General features: G+C 36.1%; 1 protein-coding gene across 12 annotated transcripts in view; it reads left to right on the forward strand.

Annotated features, from left to right (window-relative positions):
• Positions 1–13965, forward strand: part of LOC127837992 (zinc finger protein 729-like) — a 462677-nt gene that overhangs the window by 98930 nt on the left and 349782 nt on the right. For 8 of the 12 annotated variants that reach the window (XM_052365459.1, XM_052365456.1, XM_052365467.1 and 5 more), the window contains exon 11: positions 2274–3365. In XM_052365459.1, coding sequence (XP_052221419.1) covers positions 2274–3365 — 1092 coding nt within the window. Of the gene's footprint in view, positions 1–299; positions 466–1848; positions 3366–13965 lie in introns of all 12 variants that reach the window. The other 4 variants (XM_052365465.1, XM_052365464.1, XM_052365463.1 and 1 more) reach the window with 2 other exon arrangements.

Here is a 13965-nt window from a genome sequence, read left to right on the forward strand (position 1 = left end):
GGGGGATATCAATTCAACGAATTTGCTTGTTTAAAATTAGTGTGCAATTCAAGGATGTGAATTACTATACTATTTTACATGAATGAAACTTAAAAATGAAGAACAAATTACTAAGTCTGTTTGTGCTGATGAAAATAGTGTATGATAACTGCCACTATTAAGTTTAGAATTGCATTGTTTGGCATTCTAGTCTAAAAATTGAATTTGCTCTTAAAACTAGGTGTATAAGGTATCATGTTTTCTTGTGTATCCATCTTGTTTAGTTGTTGTTTTTGATGGTAAGATTCTATGCAATTCAGACCTTAAAGGAAGGCAAACCAAGCCATTTTGTGGATGCCCAGAACAAGGCCACCTCTAACTGGATGAGATACGTGAACTGTGCAATGACAGAGGCAGATCAGAACCTTGTGGCGTTTCAGTACAAAGGAGGCATCTATTACTGCACATTGAAGCCATTTTCACCAGGTATACAGGCATGAAGTATGACTAAAGATATGTGATATTCAATGAAGTTTTGTCTGATTAGAGCAGTCTCACCTTGGCAATACGGGTTCAATTCCCTGAACCAGCGAATATGAGTTTGCTTGCATGTTCCCATACAGGAAAGGTGTGGTTTTCTCCGGATTCTCTTGAGTTTCCCCACAGCTCAAGGCATCACCAATATTAAATACTTTGGGTATTAGATAAATAGTTGGACATTGTAGCTGTAATTCAAACTTCTCAAGTCTGAAATTTGTCTGAGATTCACTCCAGGACCTTGCATACAGCAGCCTAAGACCTTTTAAACGTCAAGATATGAGCACGTTTTTTTCTGTCCTTCACACTTTTGGTTCCATCGCCAATAAGTTTTTGAATGTTAAAATATATTTCCTATTATGAGCTATGTTTAACAAAATGTGTTTGGCTAACAAAGAATATTACATGCCCTAATTTGTAAGATAATAAATATTTGTTGTCTAGGTTTTTATGACAACAAAAGAAGGTTTGCATCAAAAAAAGTATTGAAAGTAGAAAATGTAAATTCTTTTGAAAACATCCCTGTTTTCAGTGTGCCTTCCAGTGTTACATCGCTAGTTTATGTGGATATAAAATCACATATTTTTTCAAAACTTCTTCAAATGTTTTCTTCCTCTTTCTAAAACTGTAAGTAATTGATGTGAGCTTTGAATTGCTGTAGAAATTTATCAAATCAATGCATGTTTATTTTTCAACAAAAGTTGGAAACAAAGAGATGTAACAAAAAATGTCTGGCCAGAAAAAAAACGTGCTCACATACACAACAATGCTTTTGACTATGTCTTGTTGGATATGAGGCTATTTAATTTGTGAACAAATAAACAAATAATTGGGCTGTGCTCTGTGAAAACGGGGTTTAATGCATGTGTGTAAAGTGTCGTCCCAGACGACATTTTCCGCTTTAAGATATTTTTCATTTAAAAGAAGTATGCTGTTAGCAAATATCCAGTTTAGGCGGAAAGTGTCGTCCCTGATAAGCCTGTGCAAACTGCACAGGCTAATCTGGTACATCACTTTACGCACATGCATTACACCTTTTTACAGATTGAGGCTCAATTGTTTGTTTTTTACACCTTGCCTTTCTAGGCTACCATTCCATTTTAAACATAAAAAAATTACAAATAGCAATAAAACATAAATAACTATAAAAAAATGCTTGACTTAAAACCTGTTCTTCAATTACTAATAATTTAATGTAATAAAATTAAAGCACATGTTCGTTTCCAGAAAGAAATGTGTGGTATAATTCACATTTGTGACAATGTCTAGTTAAGGTATTGATTGTTTCTATGACATTAAAAAAAAAACTTGTTCATATTTCTGTTGCTACAGGAGAGGAACTATTGGTCTGGTACGGAGATGAATTCGCCAGAAAACTTGGCCTCATCAGAGACAGAAACATATGCAGTTATTATTGTGAGGAGTGTGATTTTGCGTGTAAACAAAGTGGTCATTTGAAGAGACACATGAGGATACATACAGGAGAAAGACCGTACAAGTGTGAGGAGTGTGATTTTGCGTGTAAACAAAGTGGTCATTTGAAGATACACATGAGGATACATACAGGAGAAAGACCCTACACGTGTAAGATGTGTGATTATGCATGTAAAGATAGTATTTCATTGAAGACACACATGATGATACATACAGGAGAGAGACCGTTCAAGTGTGAGGTGTGTGATTATGCTTGTCACCAGAGTGATACCTTGAAGACACACATGATGATACATACAGGAGAAAAACCGTACAAGTGTGAGGAGTGTGATTTTGCGTGTAAACAAAGTGGTGATTTGAAGAGACACATGAGGATACATACAGAAGAAAGACCGTACAAGTGTGAGGAGTGTGATTATGCATGTAACGATAGTGGTAACTTGAAGAGACACATGAGGATACATACAGGAGTAAGACCGTACAAGTGTGAGGAGTGTGATTTTGCGTGTAACGATAGTGGTAACTTGAAGACACACATGAGGATACATACAGGAGAAAAACCGTACAAGTGTGAGGTGTGTGATTTTGCGTGTAAACAAAGTGGTCATTTGAAGATACACATGAGGATACATACATTAGAGAGACCGTACAAGTGTGAGGTGTGTGATTTTGCGTGTAAACAAAGTGGTGATTTGAAGAGACACATGAGGATACATACAGAAGAAAGACCATACAAGTGTGAGGAGTGTGATTATGCATGTAACGATAGTGGTTACTTGAAGAAACACATGAGGATACATACAGGAGTAAGACCGTACAAGTGTGAGGAGTGTGATTTTGCGTGTAACGATAGTGGTAACTTGAAGACACACATGATGATACATACAGGAGAAAGACCGTACAAGTGTGAGGTGTGTGATTTTGCGTGTAAACAAAGTGGTCATTTGAAGAGACACATGAGGATACATACATTAGAGAGACCGTACAAGTGTGGGGTGTGTGATTTTGCGTGTAAACAAAGTGGTCATTTGAAGATACACATGAGGATTCATACAGGAGAAAGACCGTACAAGTGTGAGGAGTGTGATTATGCTTGTAAAGAGAGTATTTCATTGAAAACACACATGATGATACATACAGGAGAGAGACCATTCAAGTGTGAGGAGTGTGATTATGCTTGTCACCAGAATGGTACCTTGAAGACACACATGAAGGTACATACAGGAGAAAAACCGTACAAGTGTGAGGTGTGTGATTTTGCGTGTAAACAAAGTGGTGATTTGAAGAGACACATGAGGATACATACAGAAGAAAGACCGTACAAGTGTGAGGAGTGTGATTATGCATGTAACAATAGTGGTAACTTGAAGAAACACATGAGGATACATACAGGAGAAAGACCGTACAAGTGTGAGGTGTGTGATTTTGCGTGTAAACAAAGTGGTGATTTGAAGAGACACATGATGATACATACAGGAGAAAGACCGTACAAGTGTGAGGAATGTGATTATGCTTGTAAAGAAAGTGGTTATTTGAAGATACACATGATGAGGATACATACATTAGAGAGACCATACAAGTGTGGGGTGTGTGATTTTGCGTGTCAACAAAGTAGGTCATTGAAGACACACATGATGATACATACAGGCGAGAGACCGTACAAGTGTGGGGTGTGTAATTTTGCGTGTCAACAAAGTAGGTCATTGAAGACACACATGATGATACATACAGGCGAGAGACCGTACAAGTGTGAGGAGTGTGATTATGCATGTAAACAAAGTGGTAATTTGAAGATACACATGATGAGGATACATACATTAGAGAGACCATACAAGTGTGGGGTGTGTGATTTTGCGTGTCAACAAAGTAGGTCATTGAAGACACACATGAGGATACATACAGGCGAGAGACCGTACAAGTGTGAGGAGTGTGATTATGCATGTAAACAAAGTGGTAATTTGAAGACACACATGATGAGGATACATACATTAGAGAGACCATACAAGTGTGGGGTGTGTGATTTTGTGTGTCAACAAAGTAGGTCATTGAAGACACACATGATGATACATACAGGCGAGAGACCGTACAAGTGTTAGGTGTGTGGTTATGCATGTATCCAGAGTGATTGCATGAAGAAACACACAAAGAAACATATTTGGTTGTACCATAGTGACCATAGTGATAATTTGAAGAAACGCATGAGGATACATACAGGAGGTGTGGGGCTATCCATGTATCTTTGGGAGGAAGATGTTTAAAAGTTTTATGCGTGTGGTTATCCATGTATCTTAGGGAGGAAGACTTTAAATAGTGTTAGGTGTGTGGTTATCCATGTATCCATGGGAGGAAGACTTACAAAAGTGTTAGTTGTGTGGTTATCCATGGAATTAAGACTCTAAAGGTTGTTAGGTGTGTGGTTATCCATGTCCCTTGAAAACTTGAAGAGCACACGAGGATAAACAAGAATATAAGAGAAGCAAGAGCTTAATCATTAACATATAACAAAATCTCTGAAACCAGTAGAGACCAAGTGACGTACGTTATTTTACATGACTTTATGACACAATAAATCATTGCTTTGTTAGAGCTGCATTCAATTTAAATTTGTATTTACTTGTCCATTGGTTTTTACAATTTAATATGAACAGTGACTGATGCGCACACATCTCCTTACCTGCTTTGCCCATCTTCAATTTTAAAATCTCCGTCGCATAATTCACTATACACTTCACTTTGGAAAAATGGCGTACTGTTGTTCATATATCACATGAGTTTCATTATGAAGGCAATTAAGATGTTATCAATAAGGTCGCGCACGGTGGAAAACAGGGCGGCGGCCTTTGAAAAGGGCAGTGTGGCGCTGATTTGCTTTGAAAGGGGCAGCGAGGCGCTTCAAAAAAGCGGCGTGGCGCCGCGCCACGCTAAAACGGCCTGGATAAAACACTATTCATACAATGTAATTTGCATTTAAAGAGATACTTTTTATGCCCCCGGTAGGGTGGCATATAGCAGTTGAACTGTCCGTCAGTCAGTATGTCAGTCAGTATGTCAGTCTGTCCGTCCGTCCGAAAAAACTTTAACATTGGCCATAACTTTTTCACTATTGAAGATAGCAACTTGATATTTGGCATGCATGTGTATCTCATGGAGCTGAGCATTTTGAGTGGTGAAAGGTGAAGGTCAAGGACATCCTTCAAATGTCAAATATATGGCGTCTGTCAATCCGAAAACTTTTACCTTGGCCATAACTTTTTCAATATTGAAGAAAGCAACTTGATATTTGGCATGCATGTGCATCTCATGGAGCTGCACATTTTGAGTGGTGAAAGGTGAAGGTGAAGGTCATCCTTCAAGGTCAAATGTCTAATATATGGTGTCTGTTTGTCCGTCCAAAAACTTTAACATTGGCCATAACTTTTTCACTATTGAAGATAACAACTTGATATTTGGCATGCATGTGTATCTCATGGAGCTGAACATTTTGAGTGGGGAAAGGTGAAGGTCAAGGTCATCCTTCAAAGTCAAATGTCAAATATATGGCGTCTGTCTGTCCGAAAACTTCAACATTGGCCATCACTTTTTCAATATTGAATATAGCAACTTGATATTTGGCATGCATGTGTATCTCATGAAGCTGCACACTTTGAGTGGTGGAAGTTCAAGGTCAAGGTCATCCTTCAAGGTCAAAGGTCAAAAAAAAAATCAAAGCAGCATTCTCATGAAGCTGCACATTTTGAGTGATGGGGAATTCAAGGTCAAGGCCATTCTTCAAGGTCAAAGGTCCAAAAAAAAATAAAAAAAAATTCAAAGTGGCGCAATAGGAGGCATTGTGTTTCTGACGAACACATCTCTTGTTTATCTTATTTAGATAAAGAGCTTTTATTATCATTGAGAGCAGATGGCGGAGTACTTAAATTTGGGTTAGTTTAAACTCGCTTCCGTTTATAGGGGTTTGCATAACATAAGCATTGCCTTTCAGTAATAGGTGTTTTGTTGATTACTTGAATGTCATTTATGACATGTAGATAATTGCCTTGTTCATTCTTACCTTTTTCAAGGTTTGCTAAATATTTGTTCAAGTTTTTTTTCATTGTGTTCTACGTGTTATACTCACGCTCTTAGGATTATTCCATCAAGATGTTTATGGATAATGTCTTTTTACACTTGCTTTGAATGATTTCACTTTTCATAATGGTTTTGCCAATGGTATTTGTGTTATGTAATTGTCTATCAAATGTGTCAAGATCATATAGTGTTTTTCTTCTTTTGCATGTTTTTTTTACGTATAAATTTAAATGAGGCGTTTATTCTTGTTTATGTAATATTGTGTAAGTTACCTTTTAAAATCTCCAATAAAGTACTTTGGTTTGCAACCGTGCGTTTTGTCTCGTGTTTTATTTGAGCTCGATAGTGTGCAGGGCTCAACATTAACGGTTGTCCTATTGCCCCTGGCAATGAAATGTTGGGTCCAGGCAAGTTACTTTATAATCTAGTTGTCCGCCTGGGCAAGTGCAAAAAAGACCAAAGCATTTAATTTAAACTTTAATTAGACTTTAATTGCTGTAATCATTTTGTTAAATGTGCAAAAATAAAATAGGTTTTGTGGTGTATCATTTTGATTTTTATTAAAAAATATGAGGTTAACAGTTAATGTGATATTTCATGTTTGGGCAAAAGGCTTTACGTTCAGGGTAAGTAGATTTACTAAGTACATGTACTTGCCCGGAAGGGCAAGTTGGTTTTTAGGTTAATGATAAGCCCTGGTGTGCATATAATACAATGCACATATATAAATACTTATGTTCCGTAGTACTGGTAAACCAGCTAGCCCAGGAAAAAAAGTGTTGAGTTTGTTAACCCTTTGAACGCTGAAACCGGATTTTGAAGGCCTTTGCAAACAGTTTGGATCCAGATGAGACGCCACAGAACGTGGCATCTCATCAGGATCCAAACTGTTTGCTATTCTGATAGTTTTCTTTTGAAAAAAAATCGAAGAAAATGCTAATTTTAGAAATTTAGCAGACGACATTTTAGCAGACGACATATTTCACAGCATGCAAAGGGTTAACAAACCATGATATTAATGAAATACTTTTTGAAAACGGCCATAAAACAACTAAACAAAACAACAAACACTGTTTGAGGACATCATGTGATCTGCTACTCCTCATAAAACAACTAAACAAAACAACAAACACTGTTTGGGGACCTCATGTGATCTGCTACTCCTCATAAAACAACTAAACACAGCAACAAACACTGTTTGAGGACCTCTTGTGATCTGCTACTCCTCATAAAACAACTAAACAAAGCAACAAACACTGTTTGAGGACCTCTTGTGATCTGCTACTCCTCATAAAACAACTAAACAAAGCAACAAACACTGTTTGAGGACCTCTTGTGATCTGCTACTCCTCATAAAACAACTAAACAAAGCAACAAACACTGTTTGAGGACCTCTTGTGATCTGCTACTCCTCATAAAACAATAAACAAAGCAACAAACACTGTTTGAGGACCTCTTGTGATCTGCTACTCCTCATAAAACAACTAAACAATGCAACAAACACTGTTTGGGGACCTCTTGTGATCTGCTACTCCTCATAAAACAACTAAACAATGCAACAAACACTGTTTGAGGACCTCTTGTGATCTGCTACTCCTCATAAAACAACTCAACAAAACAACAAACACTGTTTGAGGACCTCTTGTGATCTGCTACTCCTCATAAAACAACTCAAGAAAACAACACTGTTTGGGGACCTCTTGTGATCTGCTACTCTTCATTCAAATCATTATGATCACCTTGGCATACTAGTTTGCAAAAAGTTACCAAAAGTGTCCATATGCCAAATATGCATGCTACAGCTACCAATCTATTCCACGCAATTTAACAGGCCAGGCAAATTATAGTACAAACTGACCCAGAAGTTTTCAGGGGCCATGACAGCTAGTGTTATTTAACTTTTTTTTTCCCAACTTATGTGAGTTTCCTAAATAAATAAGGTAGGAGTTCTGGCACACACTCAGGGTCTTACATAATGCAGCCTTATGCGCGGAAGAACCTCATAAACTTGATTTACACACTTTCAACTCATTTTCGGCGAATCACACTTGCATACTGTTTATATGTGTACTTATTATTTTACCTTTTATTGCATGCATGCTGTCATATATATTTAAAGAGACTTTTTAACATGGCTGAAAGACAATTTTAAAAGATACGTCCTGGATTCAAAAACAACTACATGCATTATATTCAAACAAGCAAAATAACACTCCTGTCTGAAACATATGTTAAGAATATTTGTTCTTTTATTGATAAGTCATAAATCAAAATCGGAAATATCGTTAAAAAAGCACGTGTTATGCGTTATTCTTTACATTTGCATTTATAATGGACAAACAACCATTCAATATCAAAACCTGCGTTTTGTAATGGAAGCACGTTATCTATTCATTTTAGTGGTCCCAGGTTCTAGCTTAAGGGCAGGCACATTTTTTAATTCTATCGTTTTTACTTGTTAGCTCACCTGAGCACAACGTGCTCATGATGAGCTTTTGTGATCGCCTTTTGTCCGTTGTGCAGCGTCAACATTTGCCTTGTTAACTCTCCAGAGGCCACACTTATTGTCAAATATTCATGAAATATCTTGGATGAGTTCGAAAATGGTTAGGTTTGCTTGAAAAACATGGCTGCCAAGGGGCGGGGCATTTTTTCTTATAAGGCTAAATATGGCTATAGTGAAATCTTGTTAACACACTAGAGGCCACATTTATTGTCTCATCTTCATGAAACTTGGTCAGAAGATTCATCCCAATAAATTATTGGACTAGTTCGAAAATGATGCCGGTTGGTTAAAAAACATGACCGCCAGGGCGAGGCATTTTTCCTTATACATGTATTGGGGCCCCGGCTACAATAGACATGGGTCCGCAACTGCACTTATATTGGGACCATGGCTAAAATAGACATGCGTCTGCGATTGCAATTATATTGAAACCACAGCTGCAATAGACATTGGTCTGTGGTTGCAATTATATTTCCCATCGCGAGCTCAATAAGATATTGAAAGCGGCTTCAATAGACATTGAGCCGCGGCAGAAAGTGGAATGGGGAAGCGGCCTTGAACAAGAAACCAACATACATGTCGGAAATCGGCGGATTACTGCTTTCACGGTTATTGAATACGGGAAAAGTTGAACTGTATTTCAATCTCATACAAGTGTTTAAATGGTTTATACAATAGATCAATAACCATAGGACAGAATATACAGCCAAAGCGGCACAAACATAATCCGCGGCTACGCCACGGCCAGATTATTAGTCCGCGGCGGCCGAATCGTGTGTTCACGCGTCGTATCGCCGTGGCACTCGGCATCGATCCGCGCAACGACGCCGAGTCTGTATTAACCTCGCGTACTTTCGCGGAGTAAATCCGCCGCATACGTACGCGGCGGATCGAGTGAAAAGATATCCACCTACATGTACATACATGTATGTGTAGCGTAGATTTAATTACGCGCAGCTGTTTATATTTCGTTCGATTATTATAATTAAATTTGTAATCCGAAACACACTTCCGAATTTTAATGCTAACGCGTCCTTTGGCAAATTCTAGCGTCAAATAAACACTGCTAAAATATCCTTTGTTTCATAAAATGCGCGCGAAAATTATGCAGACATGTAGAACGTCGTTTGGAAAGTTTGGGTGTATTTTGTTTTGTATAAATACATGAACATCACGTCAGGCGTAAATCGCGTGTTCAGTGGAAAAAAACCGCCCCGATTAGACGTTATTTCATCATCTATAAATAGTAACAAATGCCAAAATGTATTTGATACTTAAGGAAATATCGAGAATGTTTGTGTATCGTAAATATTTACTAGCATTTACTTTAAAACTGGAATATACGGGATTATCGGGTAATTAGTAGCGATATTAACTGTATAATATGAGCAAAATAAAACGTATTTATATACGCATATTCAAACAATAGTTATAATAAGCTGATAATTAACAAAACAACAAATACGTCGTCACCGTCTTGATTATTGATGTGGCTTCAAACTGCTAATTTTCTCAGCTAAAATATAATAGCAGAATCAACATGCAATTAATTTATAAATCCACCATATGCTGGAGCTTTGACCACATGTATGTGCGAAAACATAATTACGTGACCTTGTTTATGTGTGAAATACATACACTACGGGCGGGAAACAAACTTAATTGGCCAGACACATTAACCATGCTTACATGTATATGCTAATACAATCCGCGCACAATAAATATATTATGATTTTAATTATTATTATAATTGTTCTTTCAAAATTTGTTAACTACATGTAACTAATATTTTTAAAAAGATTTTTTATTTCATGATGCGCATCGACTCGGCATCATGTCGCGGATCGCGGAATGCCTCGGCGGACAGATGCGAAGTTTCGCGGCGAAATGCGACTTGCCGCCGCATACTGACGCGGCTTCAACGACTTTCATTGACTCGTTTCGCCTTGCCGCCGCGGATCGCGAAATACGTTTGTTCCGCTTTGGCTGTACTGTATACAAACCATCGATGCCTTGAGAACGAAGAACCTCGTGAAGAATTACCCTTCCCGAAAAAGCGTGTAAAATGCGCATTTAATGCGCATTTAATGCGCATAAAACGCAGCGGTATTGGCACCGTATGATTCACTTTACCAAGTGCATTTTTCTGTGCAAAAAAGTGTGTTTTGCTTTTTTCACTAAAAAAATACACTTTTCAAGTGTATTAATGCGCTTAAGTGTATTTTTAAGTGTATTTAAGTGTACTAAAGTGCACTAATACGCTTCAGTTTTATTTGTTCCCCAGAAACTGCACTTCAAGTGTATTTAAGTGCATTTTAACTGCGTTAATTAAGTGCATTAATACACTCATGTGTATTTTTTTTTATACTAAAAAATACGCTCAAGCGTATTTTTGAGTGTATTAGTGCACTTAAAATACACTCAAGTGTATTTTATAAAAAAATACGCTCAAGCGTATTTTTAAGCGTATTAGTGCACTTAAAATACACTCAACTGTATTTTATAAAAAAATACGCTCAAGTGTATTTTTAAGCGTATTAATGCACTTAAAATACACTTAAGTGTATTTTATAAAAAAAACACGCTCAAGTGTATTTTTAAGCGTATTAGTGCACTTAAAATACACTCAAGTGTATTTTATAAAAAATACGCTCAAGTGTATTTTTAAGCGTATTAGTGCACTTAAAATTCACTCAAGTGTATCTTTTTAAAACGAGTATTTTTAAGATAGATAAAGATGCACTTCAACGAAATCACAGCATACAATCAGGCATTTTTACAAAGGTTAAATAATCATTTTAACAGCACATTTTATTTACAAAGACTAAAGTCTACTTGTGCATCAGCCGCAGACGCCTTAAACAACCTCTCATCTTTTCTTCAACATCCACCAGAGGCTTGTCAAAGGTTTTGGCTATGACATCTGAAAAAATATAATAGACTATTCATTTTAAAAACATGCCAAAAAAAATCTGTTCTTAAATAGAAATTACTCTAGCCAGAAAAAGAGGTTAAATATTTGCATTTTAAGGAAGTCAACACAAATGAGTTTAGAACTGATTGTCCTGGAGACAGTGACTAGAGACACAGACAAAGTTTTTCAATCCCTGTCTTCATAAATAAAAAAAAAACATTGTTAACTGTCACTTGGATAATAAAAACTCCCCCTTTTCACATATGATGTAATATAATGATCATTTATGCGACTGTAAACAGTAAGTGATCTGAAAAATATTTGTAGGTTGTGTATTGAATTTCTATACGGGTAACTGGTACTTCAAATTTTTATGATGAAGAAAAAGAATCAATGATTGCATTTCTCTCAGCAGCGGGGAGGCTTGGTCTTGGTGACCCCGTTGTAGTTGTTGCTCCCTTCATGGAGCAAGTCACAAGCTGGTGGGGAGTGAATAGTCAGCACATGGCCTGTGCGATGGCCTTCACCTCCCTGGTTTTCATGCTGGATTTCAGCTTTAATGATACTCTGGAACCAAAAAAGAAAAGGAGTTTTGAAAAAATATTAACAATTGGTAATTTTCCAAAGCTTGTAATTTACTTTCATCACATTTCAAACTCTAAAAATATTTGTCACATTGGTCAGAATTGTGACGCTTTTAAAATGCATTAACCTGTATAGTTTTACCTCTCAACAAATCCAGCTTTCTTGTTCAAGGACAGGGCGACGTTTGCCCACTTCAGTTCCCCTCAAGTTGGCCAGCTCGTGCAGGGTAAAAGCCTGGTGTAAAAGTCCATACATCAGGTAGTATGATAACCCCTTTTGCTCTTGGGGCAAGAGTTTAACCTTCAACATTAAAATATGAGGGAAAGAAATCTGTTCAGTAATAACCAGAAATATCTATAAATAACAATAAAGATGACAATAATCATAAAACACAACCACAACAATTAACTGTACAAAACATTTACACTTTTTCATGTGTATGTTTATCTATATTTGCTTCAAATTGTGTTGTTTTTCCTTTAAATTGCAATACATTAACTTATCAATTTACATTTCCCAGTGACAATACATTAATATAATAATGATCATAATTAATTTAATAAACTAAATAAAAAAAGGATGAAGAAATGACAATACAAACCTGTTAAAACTGTTCTTCAGTATTCCAAAAAAATAGGACCTCTTTTCCAACAAACTTATTGTTGATTTCCAAATTGTAGTAAAAATCACATTGTTTTCATCACACACAACTTCATGCTGACAGTATTTCAATACATTTTACAGAACAATTATAAGTCTCAATGTTTAATTTAGCTCAATATTCAATTGCTGAAACCAGCTTGTTTTTCAAAAGTTGTTGTTTTCAAATAATTTCCTGTGCAAAAATTTGAACCAATCAAAAGTCTTATACCTCATTCCAGCCTTATGTCTGGGCAACCCCTATCAGTAGCCTTATCTGCCCCTAGATAATCAGTACCCTGTTTAACTCTGAATGCCTGACAGATTGTTATCTGTTTATTGTTAGTGGTGTGAAAAGGGGTGTTTTTAGGTATTGTCTTGTTATTTTGTTGACTGTTTATGTAACACAGGTCGTGTTTGGCATCTTATTATTTTATTGCAAATTAAGAAAATGGATATGATGGTATCATATGAAACTGAATGTGAATGGCAACAGTTGAAAATATTGCTTTTAAACATATTTGTATTTGACAGAACATTTACACTTATTTCAATTTACTGGAAAGTGTTATTTATTGACTTAATTCATAATTGTTATTTAACCAGATATTTTTTAATATTGATTAGAATAGACAGACAGATACAAAATAGATAGTGATATATTGCGTATTACATGTTTTGAATAAACTTAAAAAAAACCACTTATGTGGGTTGTTTAATTTTATGAGCAGACAAATTTCAACAATAAGACCATTAATATAATGTGAAGATAAGAAATAATTCAGTACAAGCCTGCTATTAAAGACATTGCTGTCCTTTAACTTCAGTTATTTTCTATAGTGTTCTGATTAAGTCAAATGATTAAAAATACACAGAATATTAGAGTTATACTTATTTTTAAGAAGATACACTTGTACAGAAAGCGTATTTTTGACAAATAAGAAGATACACTTAAATGCACAAAAATGCACTTCTTGCATAAAAAGATACGCTTTGTCTACAAAAGATACACTTGTTTTGAAAAAGATACACTTCTTAGATAAAAAAGTACAGAAAAATACGCTTGAAGAAAATGAAGATACAGAAAAAATGCACTTTAGTGCACTTACTAATGAAAAAGGTGCAGAATTAATACACTTTTAATACACTTTTAGTAAAAAGCGCAGAAAAAATACACTTTTTTAAGAGTATTTTGGTAAAAAGCGTATTTTATTTTGGGAAGGGTATTGGCAACGTCCTTTACCTGGAGTATATATCCGTTCTATGCACATTGTATAAAGAGACACACTTATAAGTAAAGCCAAAG

The sequence above is a fragment of the Dreissena polymorpha genome, chromosome 7 (genome assembly GCF_020536995.1).
Source record: "Dreissena polymorpha isolate Duluth1 chromosome 7, UMN_Dpol_1.0, whole genome shotgun sequence".
NCBI classification, from domain to species: Eukaryota; Metazoa; Mollusca; class Bivalvia; order Myida; family Dreissenidae; genus Dreissena; species Dreissena polymorpha.